At 47.6% G+C, this 15,990-nt stretch overlaps 1 protein-coding gene across 1 annotated transcript in view; it reads left to right on the forward strand.

Annotated features, from left to right (window-relative positions):
- The window catches only part of LOC144504637 (ras and Rab interactor 2-like), a 156,900-nt gene extending 144,114 nt beyond the window's left edge, over window positions 1–12,786 (forward strand). Inside the window, exons 11-13 of the mRNA XM_078230305.1 lie at window positions 456–587; window positions 4,833–4,999; window positions 6,480–12,786. Of these exons, the coding sequence (XP_078086431.1) occupies window positions 456–587; window positions 4,833–4,999; window positions 6,480–6,815 (635 nt within the window). The 3' untranslated portion in view covers window positions 6,816–12,786. The remainder of the gene's footprint in view (window positions 1–455; window positions 588–4,832; window positions 5,000–6,479) is intronic.
- Window positions 12,787–15,990: the final 3,204 nt, after the last annotated feature.

Consider the following 15,990-nt stretch of genomic DNA (forward strand, 5'->3'; position numbering starts at 1 on the left):
TACAAAGTCTGAGGTCACGTACCAACCGACTCAAGAACAGCTTCTTCCCTGCTGCCATCAGACTTTTGAATGGACCTATCTCACATTAAGTTGACCTTTCTCTACACCCTAGCTATGGCTATAACACTACATTCTGCACTCTCTCCTTTCCTTCTCTATGAACGGTATGCTTTGTCTGAATAGCACACAAGAAACAATACTTTTCATTATATACTAATACATGTGACAATAATAAATCCAATCAAATCCAGTACTCTGTTGTACCTCTGCTACATCATTGGGCAGCCAATGACATATCTAATTATTAAACCCTGAGATGGTGAGCAGAATGCACTTGTGTAAGAAATCATCTTGCCTCTTGGGAATTGACTTTATCCTGCAAAGTGGGGTATACACTATCACAGGAAGCAACAGAAAATGCTGATTTTGATCAATCCATGTAATTGTGCCCACAGGGAGGTTATATGGGGCTGATGACTTCCTGCCTATGCTGACCTACATAGTAGCCCAGTGTGACATGCCAGAGTTGGAGATTGAGATTGAATACATGATGGAGCTGCTGGACCCATCACTGCTGCATGGAGAAGGTACGAAACAGAGTCATTATTCATCATGCTGCTGTGTTTTCTGAACACTGCGAACCAAGCCATTCACAACGACTCATTCATTTGACTCCGCATCTTTCAATGGAGTGGCAGCAAACGCTGTACAAAGGTTTATTTTGATGGTGGCTGGATGAATTATTTCCAGTCCTGTTGGGGAGGGGTGGGGGGGGGGGGGGGGTGGTCACGCAATGGCATGGCACAATTTGTGTTCTGCCAAGAAGAGAAGGGCACAGTTTGCTTCCTCAGTCACCTGAATGGTGAGTTCCGGTGCTGTTAGAATGAGCTGTTCAGCCTTCTCAAAGGGGGAGAATGGAAACAGGTCCGCTCCTATGTTTAATCATTTACTAGAAGCGTATATCATTGTTGCAGGTTTCCTGCACGTCTTCACTTTAAAACTGTGCAGAACTGGGAGTGGAAGTGGGGGGGGAGACATCATTATTGATACTTTTGGAAGAATGATTTAGGAATAAATAATTATTGACACATTTAACGAGAATCGTAGAATCCCTACAGTGCAGTAGGAGGCCGTTCAGCCCATCGAGTCTACACCCACGACAATCCCACCCAGGCCCTATCCCCGTAACCCCACGCATTCACCCCGCTAATCCCCCCCAACACTAAGGAGCAATTTAGCTTGGCCGATCCACCTCGCCAGCACACCTTTCGGATTGTGGGTGGAAACCGGAGCACCTGGAAGAAACCGGGGAGAACATGCAAGCTCCACACAAACAGTCACCCAAGGCCGGAATAGAAGCTGGGACCCTGGCGTTGTGAGGCAGCAATGCTAACCACTGTGCCACTATGCCACCCCATTAACTAGGGTCAGCAATGGGGGGATTGGGGGGGGGGGAGATAGAAATGCATGGTTTTGGTTATACACAAGTGACCGAAGTCGGTTCATTGTGTATTTAATTTGTTCCATTACCGACTTATAGGCTAACAGAATAGGCAAGAATAGATACATGCACGCTGCCCGCTGAAAAGAATAATTCACTTTCATTATTGTGTGGACTGAGTAACTGGGTTCACATCGCAATTAATAAATTAATACAGTGAACCTATTTGGAATACATTCCTGGCACTTAACTGGTGTTATACTGGGAACTGTGTTGTTTGGGAACACTGAGTTTAATACATCCTGATGTATGAATGGAATTTTTATTGTTTAAAGCACAGGGAGTTCTCCTTCCTTCCTGTTCTGGTCTACATACTGGTACATTGTCCGTGTTGTCAACCACCACCACCCACCCCCCCCCCCCCCCCCCCCCCCGCCCCAAGATAACTCCTACTTTCATGGGAGTTGGTGCCCACTCACAAACAAAATCATTTTATTGACAAGTTCGTGTAAACGCACTTTGCAAATATAAAACCGTGACTCCTTCTGACCTGCGAAGTAAGGAGGTTTTAACGATGTCACCATCTGCCTGCAAAAGCTCACATTGTACGTCGAACTTCAAGCCATAATCCTCAACATTCTGTTGTGTCAGTAAATGGATTCCAATCGAAAACCAAATGGCTTCTTCAAACGTACTGGGCTGGATGTAGACCTGATGCACCCACTGAGAGGGGGGACCCAGAAGTTGCCGGGGATCTGGCATGGTCCATGGCAGTTGGCTGAACCTGGCGGAAGAGGCGGCAATTTCATGGGTGCGGGTGATGCGGGGTTGTCGCTGGATCGCTTGACGTGGGCAGGGCAAGGATGTTCTGCTGTCAGGAAGCCCACATCATCTGATCCATAGAAACTAGAATCAGGAGTAGGCCATTCGGCCCTTCAAGCCTGCTCCACCCTTCATGTCGATCGTGGCTGATCATCAAATTCAATACCCTGATTCCGCCTCCCCACCTCCCACCACCGTCCCATATCACTTGATTCCTTTAGCCCCAAGAGTTATATCTAATTTCTTCTTGAAAGCACACAACGGGGCGAATTTTCCCATTCCGCCCGCCATGGGAGTCATAGCAGGTGAGGGGTGGACCATGGAAAGGTCCATTGACCTTGGGTGGGATTTTCCAGTTTTTGGGGGTGAGCGTGGCTGGAAGGCCCGGCTGGAAGGCCCGGCTGGAAGGCCCTGCTGGAAGTCAAAAGGACTCTCACAGTGCATCAAGGAAACCATATATAAGTCGCCAGCTTTCGCTGGACAGGTTACTGTAGGCAAAAGAGACAAGTGAAGACTTTCACTCCATCAGGGAGGCTTAACTTGCAACTAATTGGATTTCAGTTATATGCAAGTGGGCTTTTGAGCATATTGATGACCATATTTGGGCGGCACGGTAGTACAGTGGTTAGCACTGCTGCTTCACAGCTCCAGGGTCCCGGGTTCGATTCCCGGCTCGGGTCACTGTCTGTGTGGAGTTTGCACATTCTCCTCGTGTCTGCGTGGGTTTCCTCCGGGTGCTCCGGTTTCCTCCCACAGTCCAAAGATGTGCGGGTTAGGTTGATTGGCCAGGTTGAAAAAATTGCCCCTTAGAGTCCTGAGATGCGTAGGTTAGCGGGTAAATATGTGGGGGTAGAGTCTGGGTGGGATTGTGGTCGGTGCAGACTTGATGGGCCGAATGGCCTCCTTCTGCACTGTAGGGTTTCTATGATTTCTATGATGAATATCACCACTAATGAGTGAGTTGCCGCTTGATTATCTTACCCCTGCTGCTTTAACCGCTTAAAGTTTTCTCGCCATCGGGAGTCGAACACGTGGCTCCCCAGGCAATTCCATCTGCCCACCCACCATCTTGCCCACTCCACTGGGTCCCATAAAATCCAACCCATTGCGTTGCTTTCACATGTCTGTCGGAAGCAATAAATATGCTTATTGGTAAAATGTTTAGATTTGCATCAAACCTGGTATGCAATATCCAGCATTATCTTTGAGAAGTTAATAAGGCTCAACATGTAATTGCTGAAATTATAGCTAATCCAGTGCAATTCATTTTTTACAAACATTTGTTTTTTTTTAATTGTAACACTGCTGATATTAAGACAAGTCTTGCACAGCGAGTCTCAGTAATGTGGGGCGGATCCCTTGGGAGGTCAAGCAAAGCTTATCAACTCTTAGAAAGAGAGAGGATGCAAGTTAACAGTTCACGTAGAGGCCTTTTTTTTTTAAAGTTTCCAGTTCTGATGAATGGTGTCTGCCCAAAGCCACATGCCTTTAATGATTAGGCATATAAATACCGTGGCTAAAATAACAGGTCAAAGGCTAGGAATTCTGCGGTGAGTAATTCATCCCTTGACTTCGCAAAGCCTATCCAACATCTACAAGGCGCAAGTCAGGAGTGTGATGGAATACTCCCCACTTGCCTAGATGAGTGCAGCTCCAACAACACTCAAGAAGCTCAGCACCATCCAGGACAAAACAGTCCACATAGTTGGCACCCCATCTATCGCCTTAAACGTTCACTCCCCCCAACTCTGATGCCCAGTGCCATACCATGGCACTGCGATATACAAGATGCACTGCAGCAACTTGCCAAGGGTTCTCCAAACTGGCGACCTCCACTGCCCAGAAGAATAGGGACTGCAGACACGTGGGATCCCCACCACCTGCAAGTTCCCCTCCAAGCCACCCACCATCCTGACGTGGAAATATGTCACCGTTCTTTTACTGTCGCTGGGTCAAAATCCTAGAATTCCTCCCTTAGCAGCACTGTGGGTGTACCAACACCTCAGGACCAGCAGCGGTTCAAGAGGGCAGCTCACCACCACCTTCTCAAGGGCAAGAAATAGTTGCCAGTGATGCCCACATCCCATGAATATACAATGAAATATCCTCTGTCACTGTAACAAAACACATTACTGAACGCAAACGTCATCCTTCAACTTTTCCTCTCATAGCTTCCACCTCCCCATTCCCCACAAACCCTTCATCACCTCTATTTTCCAGAGTCTCATATCCATCACCTGCATGTTGTATTCCAAAATAAATTTAACAAGACATGAAATTTATAACTGTGCTTAAGATTTGCAGTGCCAGGAAGTTTTGACTAATGCTTGCAAATTCAGAATTGAAAATGCTCTTTAAAACCTCTGGCCAAGCTTTTGGTCATCTGTCTGAATGTTATATATTTTCACTTGGTGACCAATTTTGTTTGACAATGCTCCCGTGAAGTGCCTTGAGACATTGCTGTATAAATGCAAGTTGTTGTTTGTATATTGTCCACTCAACATTACCAAAAACCTGGTCGTAAGCTGGACCTTATTGATTGACCCCCCTGTTGCTTTGTTCTGTATAGGTGGCTATTACCTGACCAGTACATATGGAGCCCTGTCACTAATAAAGAATTTCCAAGAGGAACAAGCAGCCAAGTTACTGAGCTCACAGACCAGAAATACCCTCAACCAGTGGCACAAGAGGAGGACTGCAAACTGCAGGATAGCTCCAACTGTGGAAGACTTCCAGGTATGTCCCTTGAGGAGAAATACATGATAGATGTTGAGTGGAGTGTATTTCTACAGGTTAAATATATAGCATAAGAGTCCTTTTGCTTTAGATTTTAATGGCGTTAAGGGGTTTGGAGAGAAAATGGGAATATGGCATTGAGATCACGGATCAGCCTTGATCATATTGAATGGCGGAGCAGGCTCAAAAGGGCTGAAAGGCCTATTCCTGCTCCTAGTTTCTATGTTTCTGCTGGCCTGGAGCTTGGAGGACTTACATTCCCATTATTTCCAGCTTGCCTAATCAGCCTAATAGCACGGTGACACAGTGGTTAGCACTGCTGCCTCACAGCACCAGGGACTCGGGTTCAATTCCCGGCTTGGGTTACTGTCTGTGCGGAGTCTGCACGTTCTCCCCATGTGTGCATCAGTTTCCTCCCACAGTCCGGAAGACGTGCTGGTGCATTGGCCATGCTAAATTCCCCCTCAGTGTACCCGAACAGGCGCCGGAGTGTAGCAACTCGGGGATTTTCACAGTAACTTCAATGCAATGTTAATGTAAGCCTATTTGTGACATTAATAATTAAACTTTACATTAGCCTGGCTTACCACGTGTATCCGACGCAACCCCCGAGGTGTATCCGACCCAACCCCCGGGGTGTTTCCGACGCAACCCCCGAGGTGTATCCGACCCAACCCCCGAGGTGTATCCGACCCAACCCCCGGGGTGTATCCGACGCAACCCCCCGGGGTGTTTCCGACGCAACCCCCGAGGTGTTTCCGACGCAACCCCCGAGGTGTATCCGACGCAACCCCCGAGGTGTATCCGACGCAACCCCCGAGGTGTATCCGACGCAACCCCCGAGGTGTATCCAACGCAACCCCCGAGGTGTATCCGACGCAACCCCCGAGGTGTATCCGACGCAACCCCCGAGGTGTATCCGACGCAACCCCCGAGGTGTATCCGACGCAACCCCCGAGGTGTATCCGACGCAACCCCCGAGGTGTATCCGACGCAACCCCCGAGGTGTATCAGACGCAACCCCCGGGGTGTATCCGACGCAACCCCCGAGGTGTATCCGACGCAACCCCCGAGGTGTATCCGACGCAACCCCCGGGGTGTATCCGACCCAACCCCCGAGGTGTATCCGACCCAACCCCCGAGGTGTATCCAACGGGACCCCCGAGGTGTATCCGACGCAACCCCCAGGGTTCCACGTGACCCAGTTTGCAAATCCTGATCTAGGGAAATGGAACAGTTCTGTATACAGGTGACTGTCAGGTATGCCCTGGACAGCAGCCTATTCATGTCTAGAGCTGATTCTATCCTCGGGACTTGCTAATGTAATACTTTACCTGTGGAGATTGTAGCTGCAATGAAACACTGAACAGTTTGCCATCTATGTGCAATCGGATGCCATTATGTGAATTATAGAAATGCTGCAGCATTGCGTTTACCGATTGCCGTGCTATAATGGTCCCCTTTATCTCAACCTGTGTAGAACTACCTACGTGTGGCCTTCAACAACACAACAAGTGGCTGCACAGCCAAGACGTTACTGGTGAGACCCTTTACGACGACGGAGGAGCTGTGTGACCTTTGTGCTGCCAAGTTCCAAGTCCAGGACACTGAGAACTACAGCCTTTTCCTTCTGATAAATGACACTTGGCAGCAGTTGGCTCCCGACACCTTCCCGCAGAAAATCAAGGCAGAGTTGCACAGTCGGCCTCAGACACAGATGTTTCACTTTGTCTACAAGCGCCTGCGCAGTGACCTTCCCGACAACATCAATGAGGGCAGCACCACGGCCCCTGAAGGATGCAACGCCGCTTCTTGAACAGTGAAACGTATCTTTAGCTTGTAAGGATGTCTTTGGAGTCTTCCAATTTCAGTTTCATTTGAATTAATTTTGGGTGGCACGCCGGGGGTGTGTGTTCTGAGAACCCAGTTAACCTTAACAGGTCAACCATTGCTGATGTTCTCGGAGTTATGTGTATAACACTTTGCCAGAGACGCAGCCGACTATGGGGTTTCTGCATTTCTTTGGACGAGATATTCACTCTGTGCGTGGCAAAGACCAGTCAGATGCAATGCATCAGTGAAACTGTCACAGTAGCGGGATGGGTTGCATCCGGACTAAAAAGTGGGAATAAAATCAGTTTGGGCGCAGGCTGCATGAATGGTTTTATGTTTGTAGGAAGACTGTGTGTTTCTGTGGATCCCAGAAACACACACTTAACTTGGTAACAGTTGCTGGTTAACTGAAAGTTTTTTTTTTAAAGATATTTTTTTAAGCCAGAAATGATTATTCTTATAAACATCTGGGCATATAATTGTTAATTTTTTTTAAAGTTTTTTTTAATTATTCACAATATATTGATCAATATTTTTTATCTTTGAGCGTTAAGATGTTTGCTCGACGGATGAAGTTATCCTTTGATTCATCCACAACACAGCTGTTGTACAATTGTGTGATGATACTGCAATGTTTCGGGACCTGCAATGCCACCTGGCCCTTCGTTCAGCTGTAAATGAGATGCGACACCTCCCTGTAAAATATTCAGCGATGTGGCCTGCACGAGATCGCTGCTCCAGGCATGTTCACCGACATCCAAATCCACGTGATTTTTTTTTTTTAAAATGCAAATTCAGGGCACCACACATCAGGATGGATATGGAAGCCTGGGAGGGAGTGCAAGAGAAGACTTACGAGGATGGTTCCGGGGAGGTGGGATTTCAGTTAACCTGGAGAGGTTGGGATTGTTCTCCTTTAGAGTAGAGGAGGTCAAGGGAAGGTGGAGGCGTTCCAGATCACGGGGGGGAGGATGAAGAGAAAATGTGGCATAAGGGTCAGTAACCAAAGAACCCAGATTTAAGGTCATTGAGGGAAAAACAGAGGTGACGTGAGGGCAAGAGAAATTACGCAATGAGTTGTCCTGATCAGTAATCCACTGTGTGAAACAAAGATTCAATAGTAACTTTCAAAAGGGATTGGATAAATAATTGAATGGGGAAGATTTGTCGGACCACGGGGGGAGCAGAGGAATGAGGCTAATTGAATAGCTCTTTCCAAGAGCTTGCAGAAGCATCATGGGCCGAATGGCCTCCTCCTCTGCTGTTTTGTTCTGTGGTTTTATGGAATGGTTTGGAGAGAGCACAAGGTGTAGGAAGGGGCAAGAGGTTGGGGGCTAAAGTGCGTTGTTGGACCAGAATTGTGCTCTGCATCTAACCTGCACTGTCTCTGAGTGGGGAGTTCATTGACACTGGAGGTCCCAAAATGGTGAATGTTGCGATTCCACGAATGATTCATCCCTCACCATTCACCAGCACAAAACAGATGTTATTGGCCTGGCCTCACAGCACAGGAAAGAGCTCTAATAATACGGAGAAAAATGGGAAGTAGGAAGTTGAATGAGAGAGAGAGGGAGAGCGCGAAGTAAAAGGGGAAAAAAAGAACATTTGATTCCGGAAAGGGTCAGGGTAGTGTGGCCTAGCGGTATAGAAAGTAAACGTGACCACATAATTGTCGGGTTTAGGTTCTGGCTTTACCTATCAATCAAATCTACCTTCCATAGTCATTCTCGGCTGAGCTGCCAGAAGGCAAGCAGGGTAAGGATGAAATACTGATCTTACTATGTTTTGTCCATCTTTGTGTTTACACTACTGTATCTTCACTGCACTTAATTGCCACTTAAACATTCCATGCCATCAGTGAGATTATCCTGTGCTTAACCCAATTGACTGCCTGTAGAATACAGCATTATTGTCACTCCTTGCATTATTGCCTCTGTGTTTTGAGGGCCCAGTTTATCAGCTGGCCTTCCAGTGGTTCTGTATAAATATTTTGTGTAATTGCATCAGCTGGAAAGTATTCATTGTCAGAGCCGTGTTTTCTCTCTCGCCCTCGGAGGCTTGTGTTGGAATCCAGCCCAGGACAATGGGATCAGCGAGCGCGTCCGCCCTCCCTGAGGCCTAAGGCTCCGATTAATGCAGTGAATCGTTTTGGCTGTTTCCAGGCAGCGGCTCAGTGGCACGAAGCTGCCTTCAGATTGTCACTAAGCTGTCAGTCTGCCTTGGAGAGGTATCGAGGGCAGACGACGAAAGATGGAAACCTTCGCACTGGTACAGCAGGGGCACTGTCTCGGGGCTTGGGTTGGGGGTAGTGTTTTCTGCGTCCTCTCTGCTGAGACGTGAAACAAGAGCAGGCACCAAGGGTGGAACTGTAACAGCAGTGAGCCATTCAGTCCATTGACTTCAGTGAGACCATAAAATTCTGCCAGCGTAAAGTTCCATCCCAAGTCTCTGTTTAGTTTCTCTGCAATTTCCTTAAGTGCGCTTTCGTTCTGGCAGCACCTAGATTTGCCATTATCCATAGAATCCCTACAGTGCAGAAGGAGGCCATTCGGCCCATCGAGTCTGCACCGACCACAATCCCACCCAGGCCCTATTCCCGTAACCCCACATATTTACCCTGCTAATCCCCTGACACGAGGGTCAATTTAGCATGGCCAATCCAACCTAACCCGCACATCTTTAGACTGTGGGAGGAAACCGGAGCACCCAGAGGAAACCCATGCAGACACGAGGAGAAGGTGCAACCTCCACTCAGACAGTGACCCAAGTCGGAATTGAACCTGGGTCCCTGGTGCTGTGAGGCAGCAGTGCTAACCACTGCGCCACCATGGAGGAAATCCTTTGTTAGGGCCTAGCACCATTGGCAGGAGAATCAGGGGGAGCAGCCGTAAGCCTCTTTTCCCCCAGAGTAATGGAGAGCTTCTCGGTCTGCCGATGGATAAGGAGGAGCTGACTGAAGTGTTAGTTTCCTGGATGGGGTGTGGGAAGGGAGGAAGAAAGAGAGAAACATCTTTGGTGCAGCCCCAAGGAGTCTTCAGTCAGTGGGGATTGGAGGGCAGTCCACAGTGCCAGGCTTTACTGATTGCCTCGAGCGCCTGCAGTGTCAAAGAGTCAAAGGTCAAAAAGGGACCTGGGAGGACAGCCCCCTTCATACCTCCCTTAGCTTGGTCAGTCTGGCCAGCCTCCTGCCTATACATACAGGAAAGGATAAGCTACAGAAAAAGCTGCCCAATCTCCAATCCTTCTTTATACCAGACCACAGAATGTCCACTTCCCGGGACCAGGGAGTTTGAAAAGGTAGCCCTATTGTGCAAAGAGACTTATCCGGCACCTGAGCCGAGTGCACACAGTAAATTTTGAAAGCCTGAATTTCCATAGTCCGTTTCTCAGCAGTGAAACCTTCACAATGACGTGGAACCCAATTTCTCCTCTCTGTGCCGCAGTGGTGACGTGGGGAGATTTGAAGGAAAGGACTAATGTCAACAGACAATGAGGAAAATTAAAATCCAGCGACAATCAAAAGCACTCGAATAACATAAAGGGGGGAGGTATTGAGCCACTCAATTACCTTAACGTAAAGTGGCCAGGCTCCATGTAGCTGGAGGACAGCATCACTAGAACCTGGGGTTGACTCCTTTGTGGCCATCCTTGGCCTGCTGCAGTTCTCCAGTGAAGCCCAACACAAAGCTGGAGGAGCAGCATCTCGCCTCTCGGTTGAGTTCGGCAGCTTTCGGTTGTGACCTCTCTCCTCCCATCTTAGAAACCCTACAGCACAGAAAGAGGCCATTCGGCCCATCGAGTCTGCACTGACCACAATCCCACCCAGGCCCTACCCCCATATTCCTACACATTTACCCACTAATCCCTCTAACCTACGCATCCCAGGACACTAAGGGCAATTTTAGCATGGCCAATCGACCTAACCCGTACATCTTGGGAGCTGAAAAAGACTCAGATCGACAGTCCTAACTTACCAGTGACCTGTACGCATCATGGTCATTCTTCCAAAAGACTTACCTTCTCTTCTTTGCACTTGGTTTGAGACCTTTTCCGCCCCACTCACCCCACCCTGGCAAAGTTAAGTCGATGTCTTTCGGTTTGCCAGCATCAATTCGCCTCTTCTTGTCTTTTATGAAATCATCAATGACATCATCTGATGCAAAGGCCTCCTGGATGACCAAGCGTTGGTCCTCCTGTTCCTCATTCTCCTCTCTGATTGCTGTTTTAAACCCCTTCTTTAAAAAAAAAAATCCCAAACATGTATTGCCTCAATGCAAACCCAACACCCTTCCCACACCAGGCCTTCTCTCTCTGCTTCTTAAATTTGCTACATTTTGTTGCCATCTCTCCTATCTCTATATCTGACTCATGCTCTCTCCTTTCAATTCTAATGAAGAGCCAAAAGGGCTCAACGTTAACTATGCTTCCCTCTCCTTACAGACGTTGCCAGACCTGCTGAGTCTTTTCTGGCATCCTCTGTCCTCGTTTCAGATACCAACATCCACAGTATTCAGCTTATTTTATTTGTCTTTTCTTTGGCGGTTATGCTGAGGATTTGTCACGCAAGCGCAGATATTCTACATGATCATGTACAGGCAATATGGTTTAAACCTAAATTCTAAATGGGGAAATGTAAAGGGACCTTTTGAGACATTTTATAGAGTGTACATCTCATTGTGTATATAATCCCACCCTTTGGTTACTGGCATCAAGTTTTATTTTCCCTCTGGCCACTTGTGAACCATCGTGTGAGTCTTAACCTTACAGACCCAACCTTGCAAATATTTGAATTTAAACATTCCTTATTTTTCTTACAAATTCACAACAGATTTTTTTACATTTCTGATTTAACTGACATTCTTGGGACTCCTCCTTATTAAATAGTTCAGCACCATAGGCCAGTGAGATATTACATGGTGCAGACTATTCAGTGCCTAAACCTTGAAATTCCCAACAGTTGTGACGCTGAGAACAGGCTAATTCAGGGTACCACAGTCCCTGGAGTCAGTGCAGTTCTCCAGTAAGCTACATTCAGTATCTTTCTGGGTTCTTTTGCAAGTTGGTTAACATGAAATGGCCAAATCTCTTCAGCAGAATCATAGAATCTACAGAGCAAAAGGAGGCCATTTGGCCCATTGGGGAGTCTGCATCGACCACAATCCCACCACCCAGGCTCTATCCCCATTACCCCTTGCATTTACCCTAGCTGGTCCCCCTGACACTAAGGGGCAATTTAGCATGGCCAATCCACCTAACCCACACATCTTTGGACTGTGGGAGGAAACCGGAGCACCCGGAGGAAACCCATGCAGACACAGGGAGAACATGCAGACTCCACACAGACAGTGGCCCAAGCCGGGAATCGAACCCGGGTCTCTGGCGCTGTGAGGCAGCAGTGCCAGCCACCGTGCCGTCCCGAGCTTAATAGCCAAATTTTCCAACCATACCCTTTGAGATTGAGTCTAGCATCCAATAACCCCAACCTGTGAACCACCTCCTGGTTTCACGCGCTTATTCTTGTTGACACATTCCTAGAAAAGTTAGATATTAACATGGAACAGTACCATATTCATGACCACTGGTAAACCAAAATCTCTGCTTCAGTGATGCAACTGAACCACGTTCTGTGCATTGACTAACGCAGAGCAAGATAATTGCCAATTACCAGTAAAAGAACAAGTTATACTACTGTGTACTATGGGAACAAATTGTTAACCTGGAATTTGCTTACATACAATTTATATGTAGGTAGATTGCCTTTTTAATGATATGGCATTTGTGATTTTTGTACGTAGTTTAGAACAGTATTAAGAATTTGTATACCAGTATGGCAGTAATATTGTAGGTCATGAAAGCAAAACCCCTCTATATACTGTATTAGCATACTGCCTATAGTCTGTACAACTGAAACATTGTATGTTGCACGCAATAAAAATGGAATGATTTAGTAATATGCTTGTGAATGCTTCAATTCAAGACATTTTACTTGTTACTGTCTCTTTAATGCACTGGCAACAAATTTATTAGTCAATACAGTTCCTGGTTTCACAGTTTGTCAGAGGCTTAGACAGGAAGCAAGTGAGTGAGGCTGCAAAAAAAAAATCACCTTAAGCTGAATGGGCCTTAAATTAATCTGTCCATTTGTGACGTGCCAACACCAAACTCAATGTCGGATCCAAAATTTGCTTTCTAAAGGGGGGAACAATGGTTTCCATTCTCACATTGAAGTCGTCTCCACTTGTGAAAGTAAGCTCTAGGGCTTATTACAGCTTCTACTAATGCACAGTACTCATGGCTGTGTCAAATGTGAGTTGCAGCTGCCAGCATTTGTGCCAAAGAGGATTATATAATTTAACCTTAACCCTACTAATGGGCAAAGGCACCATATTATAGGGAGATGCTGGCACAGTGGTATTGTCACTGGACTAATAATCCAGAGACCAAGGGTGATGCTCTAGGGACCTGGGTTCAAATCCCGCCATGACAGATGGTGAAATTTGAATCTGGAGAAATATGGAATTAAAAGAAAGTCTACTTAAACCATTTCCAATTGTCGTAAAAACCCATCCGATTTATGAATGCCCTTGAGGAAAGGAAATCTGCCATCCTTACCCGGTCTGGTCTACGTGTGACTCTAAACCCACAGCAATGCCTCAGTTTAGGGGCAATTAAAGTTTATTTATTAGTGTTACGAGTGGGCTTACATTAACACTGCAATGCAGTTACTGTGAAAATCCCCTAGTTGCCATGGGTGGCACGGTAGCACAGTCGTTCGCACTGCTATCTCATAGCGCCTGGGACCCGGGTTAGATTCCCGGCTTGGGTCACTGTGTGGAGTTTGCAAGTTCTCCCTGTGACTGCGTGGGTTTCCTCCGGGTGCTCCGGTTTCCTCCCACAGTCCAAAGACGTACGGGTTAGGTGAGTTGGCCGTGATAAATTCTCCCTCAGTGTACCCGAACAGACGCCGGAGTGTGGCGACTAGGGGATTTTCACAGTAACTTCATTGCAGTGTTAATGTAAGCCTACTAGTGATTAATAAATAAGCTTTACTTTACTTCACAATGCACCTAACCAGCGCGTCTTTCGGACTGTGGGAGGGAACTGGAGCACCCGGAGGAAACCCACGCAGACAGTGATCCAAACCAGGAATCGAACCCGGGTCCCTGGCACTCTGAGGCAGCAGTGCTGGCCACTGCGCCACCATGCCTCCCTGGGGATGGGCAATAAATGCTGGCCCAGCCAGCCAGCGATGTCCAGGTCCCCTGCACAAATAAAAAAAATATTATTCAACACAGCAAATGTCATCATAATCTCACCTGCAGCAAACGTCCCAAAGAGTATCTGAAGTGGTTTCACAAAAATAAAAAAACCCTGTAGAGGATATGGTTAAAGAAACAGCCATTACTTACAGGAGGTGAATAATATTGTCCTTCCAGCCATGAACAATATGATCTTGAAGATTGAGTCAACAGTTCTGCGAATGTGCCTGCAATGATTTCCTGTTTGCTATCAGTGCTGCTCTAAGGACCGTTGGCCGCCACTTTGCAAGAAAGCAACCCACTATGTGGAAGCACTGACTGCAATATGATATCAACCAGTCAGCTTGCCGAGGTCTGTCAGTGCAATGGCACATTTTATCGAAGATTATTCTCTGTAAATTTATGCAAATGAAGAGAGGTCTTCCATCAAAGCAAACTAAAAACACGGACGCCGGAATTTTACCGCCCGGCCCGCCACGGGAACTGGAGCGGGCGAGGGGCGGACAATAGGAAGGTCAGTTGACCTTGGGTGGGATTTTACGGTTTCGGGATGAGCGAAGCTGTAAAATCCCACCCGGGGTGTCACATGAGGTAAGCATGGGACCTTCTTTTTCACAAGCTCAAGTGCTGCTCATCAATTAATCCGTTTTTTTTAACTGCCTATAATTATCCCATCCTGATGTGTGTAGTCCTGGCTATATTCCTGGAAGATCCTGGTTGAAGTTTGGCAAAGGGGAGTCGAGTTAAGTCAAGACAATCCTTGTTTTATTGAGGCAGTTGGAGATAGCCAGGGTGGGCCCAGTTGGCAGTGACGGATTCACTGGTGAGAGGCCCTGCCCTTCGCTGATGCGATTGGCATCAAGATGGTGGCCGCCATTATGAGTGAAGTTATGGACGACGGTCTCGGCTCCCTGGCACAGCTTTTTTGGCGTTCATATTGGGTAACTGAGAGATCTCCTAAGGAGAATGGATGAAGTGGAGAAGTCAGCCAAGAGGGCAGTTTCCTCAGTGGGGGCTCACCTGCAGTAATCGGTAATCCGGCTGATGGTATACTATGCATCCTGGTTGCCCTGTGGGGGATGGGGATGGAGTGTCCGCTGTGCCTGGTCTCCTGAGCGGAATTAGGGATGAATTCCCGGCTGAATTTGAGAACTGGCTGCCGTGCTTTCACAGTCTCGGTCTTAAGGGTGGGCGTTTGGAGTTCGATGGAGCACACTGTATCCGACCTTTGAGGCCTGGGATCGGTCAAAGACTCCGACCGCTGGACATGCATTGTCCTGTCCTCCGTGTTTATCGAGACGGGTTGGAAGCGGCCTGACATGTCCTTGCTCACCCATCGGGGCCTAGAATGTTCTTTGCCAGGGCTTGGGGATAACAACATGGCGGAGGTGCAGCGGCTTCAGTGAAACTCTGGATGGATACTGGATATTATTCAATGATCCTGCCATGGCTTTGGCCTTTTCAAGCTCAGTGGATGATTGTATTATCCCGCAGTTCATCATTAATCCTGAATTTTGTCCCTTTGTGATTACTCTCCTGATTTTGTGATACTGGGGAGGGATTCTCCCGGTCTGCTAGCTCCCAGCGAGCATCACAATGGCCCAGAGAATTGGGTTCTGCGCCGGTCGCCAAATCGGTTGCGATCCTCTCAGGCTGCACTGCTGGCCCTGATCCGGGCGGGAATCAGATGCATTTTCAAATTCACCACTTTAAATATAATTAGCGGGCTTGAATCCTGATTTAAATAGCCCTCGCTAGTCACCCGCCATCCTAGCAGACCCTGCACTGGGTGAACTTCATACAGGTCCACACAAATGAGGACCTGGCATGTTGGACCCCAAGGGTCGAGGAAGAACCAGCAACCCCTCAGCAACAAGGGGCATCCACGCCACCAACACC

Source organism: Mustelus asterias, chromosome 15 (assembly GCF_964213995.1).
Source record: "Mustelus asterias chromosome 15, sMusAst1.hap1.1, whole genome shotgun sequence".
Lineage (NCBI taxonomy): Eukaryota > Metazoa > Chordata > Chondrichthyes > Carcharhiniformes > Triakidae > Mustelus > Mustelus asterias.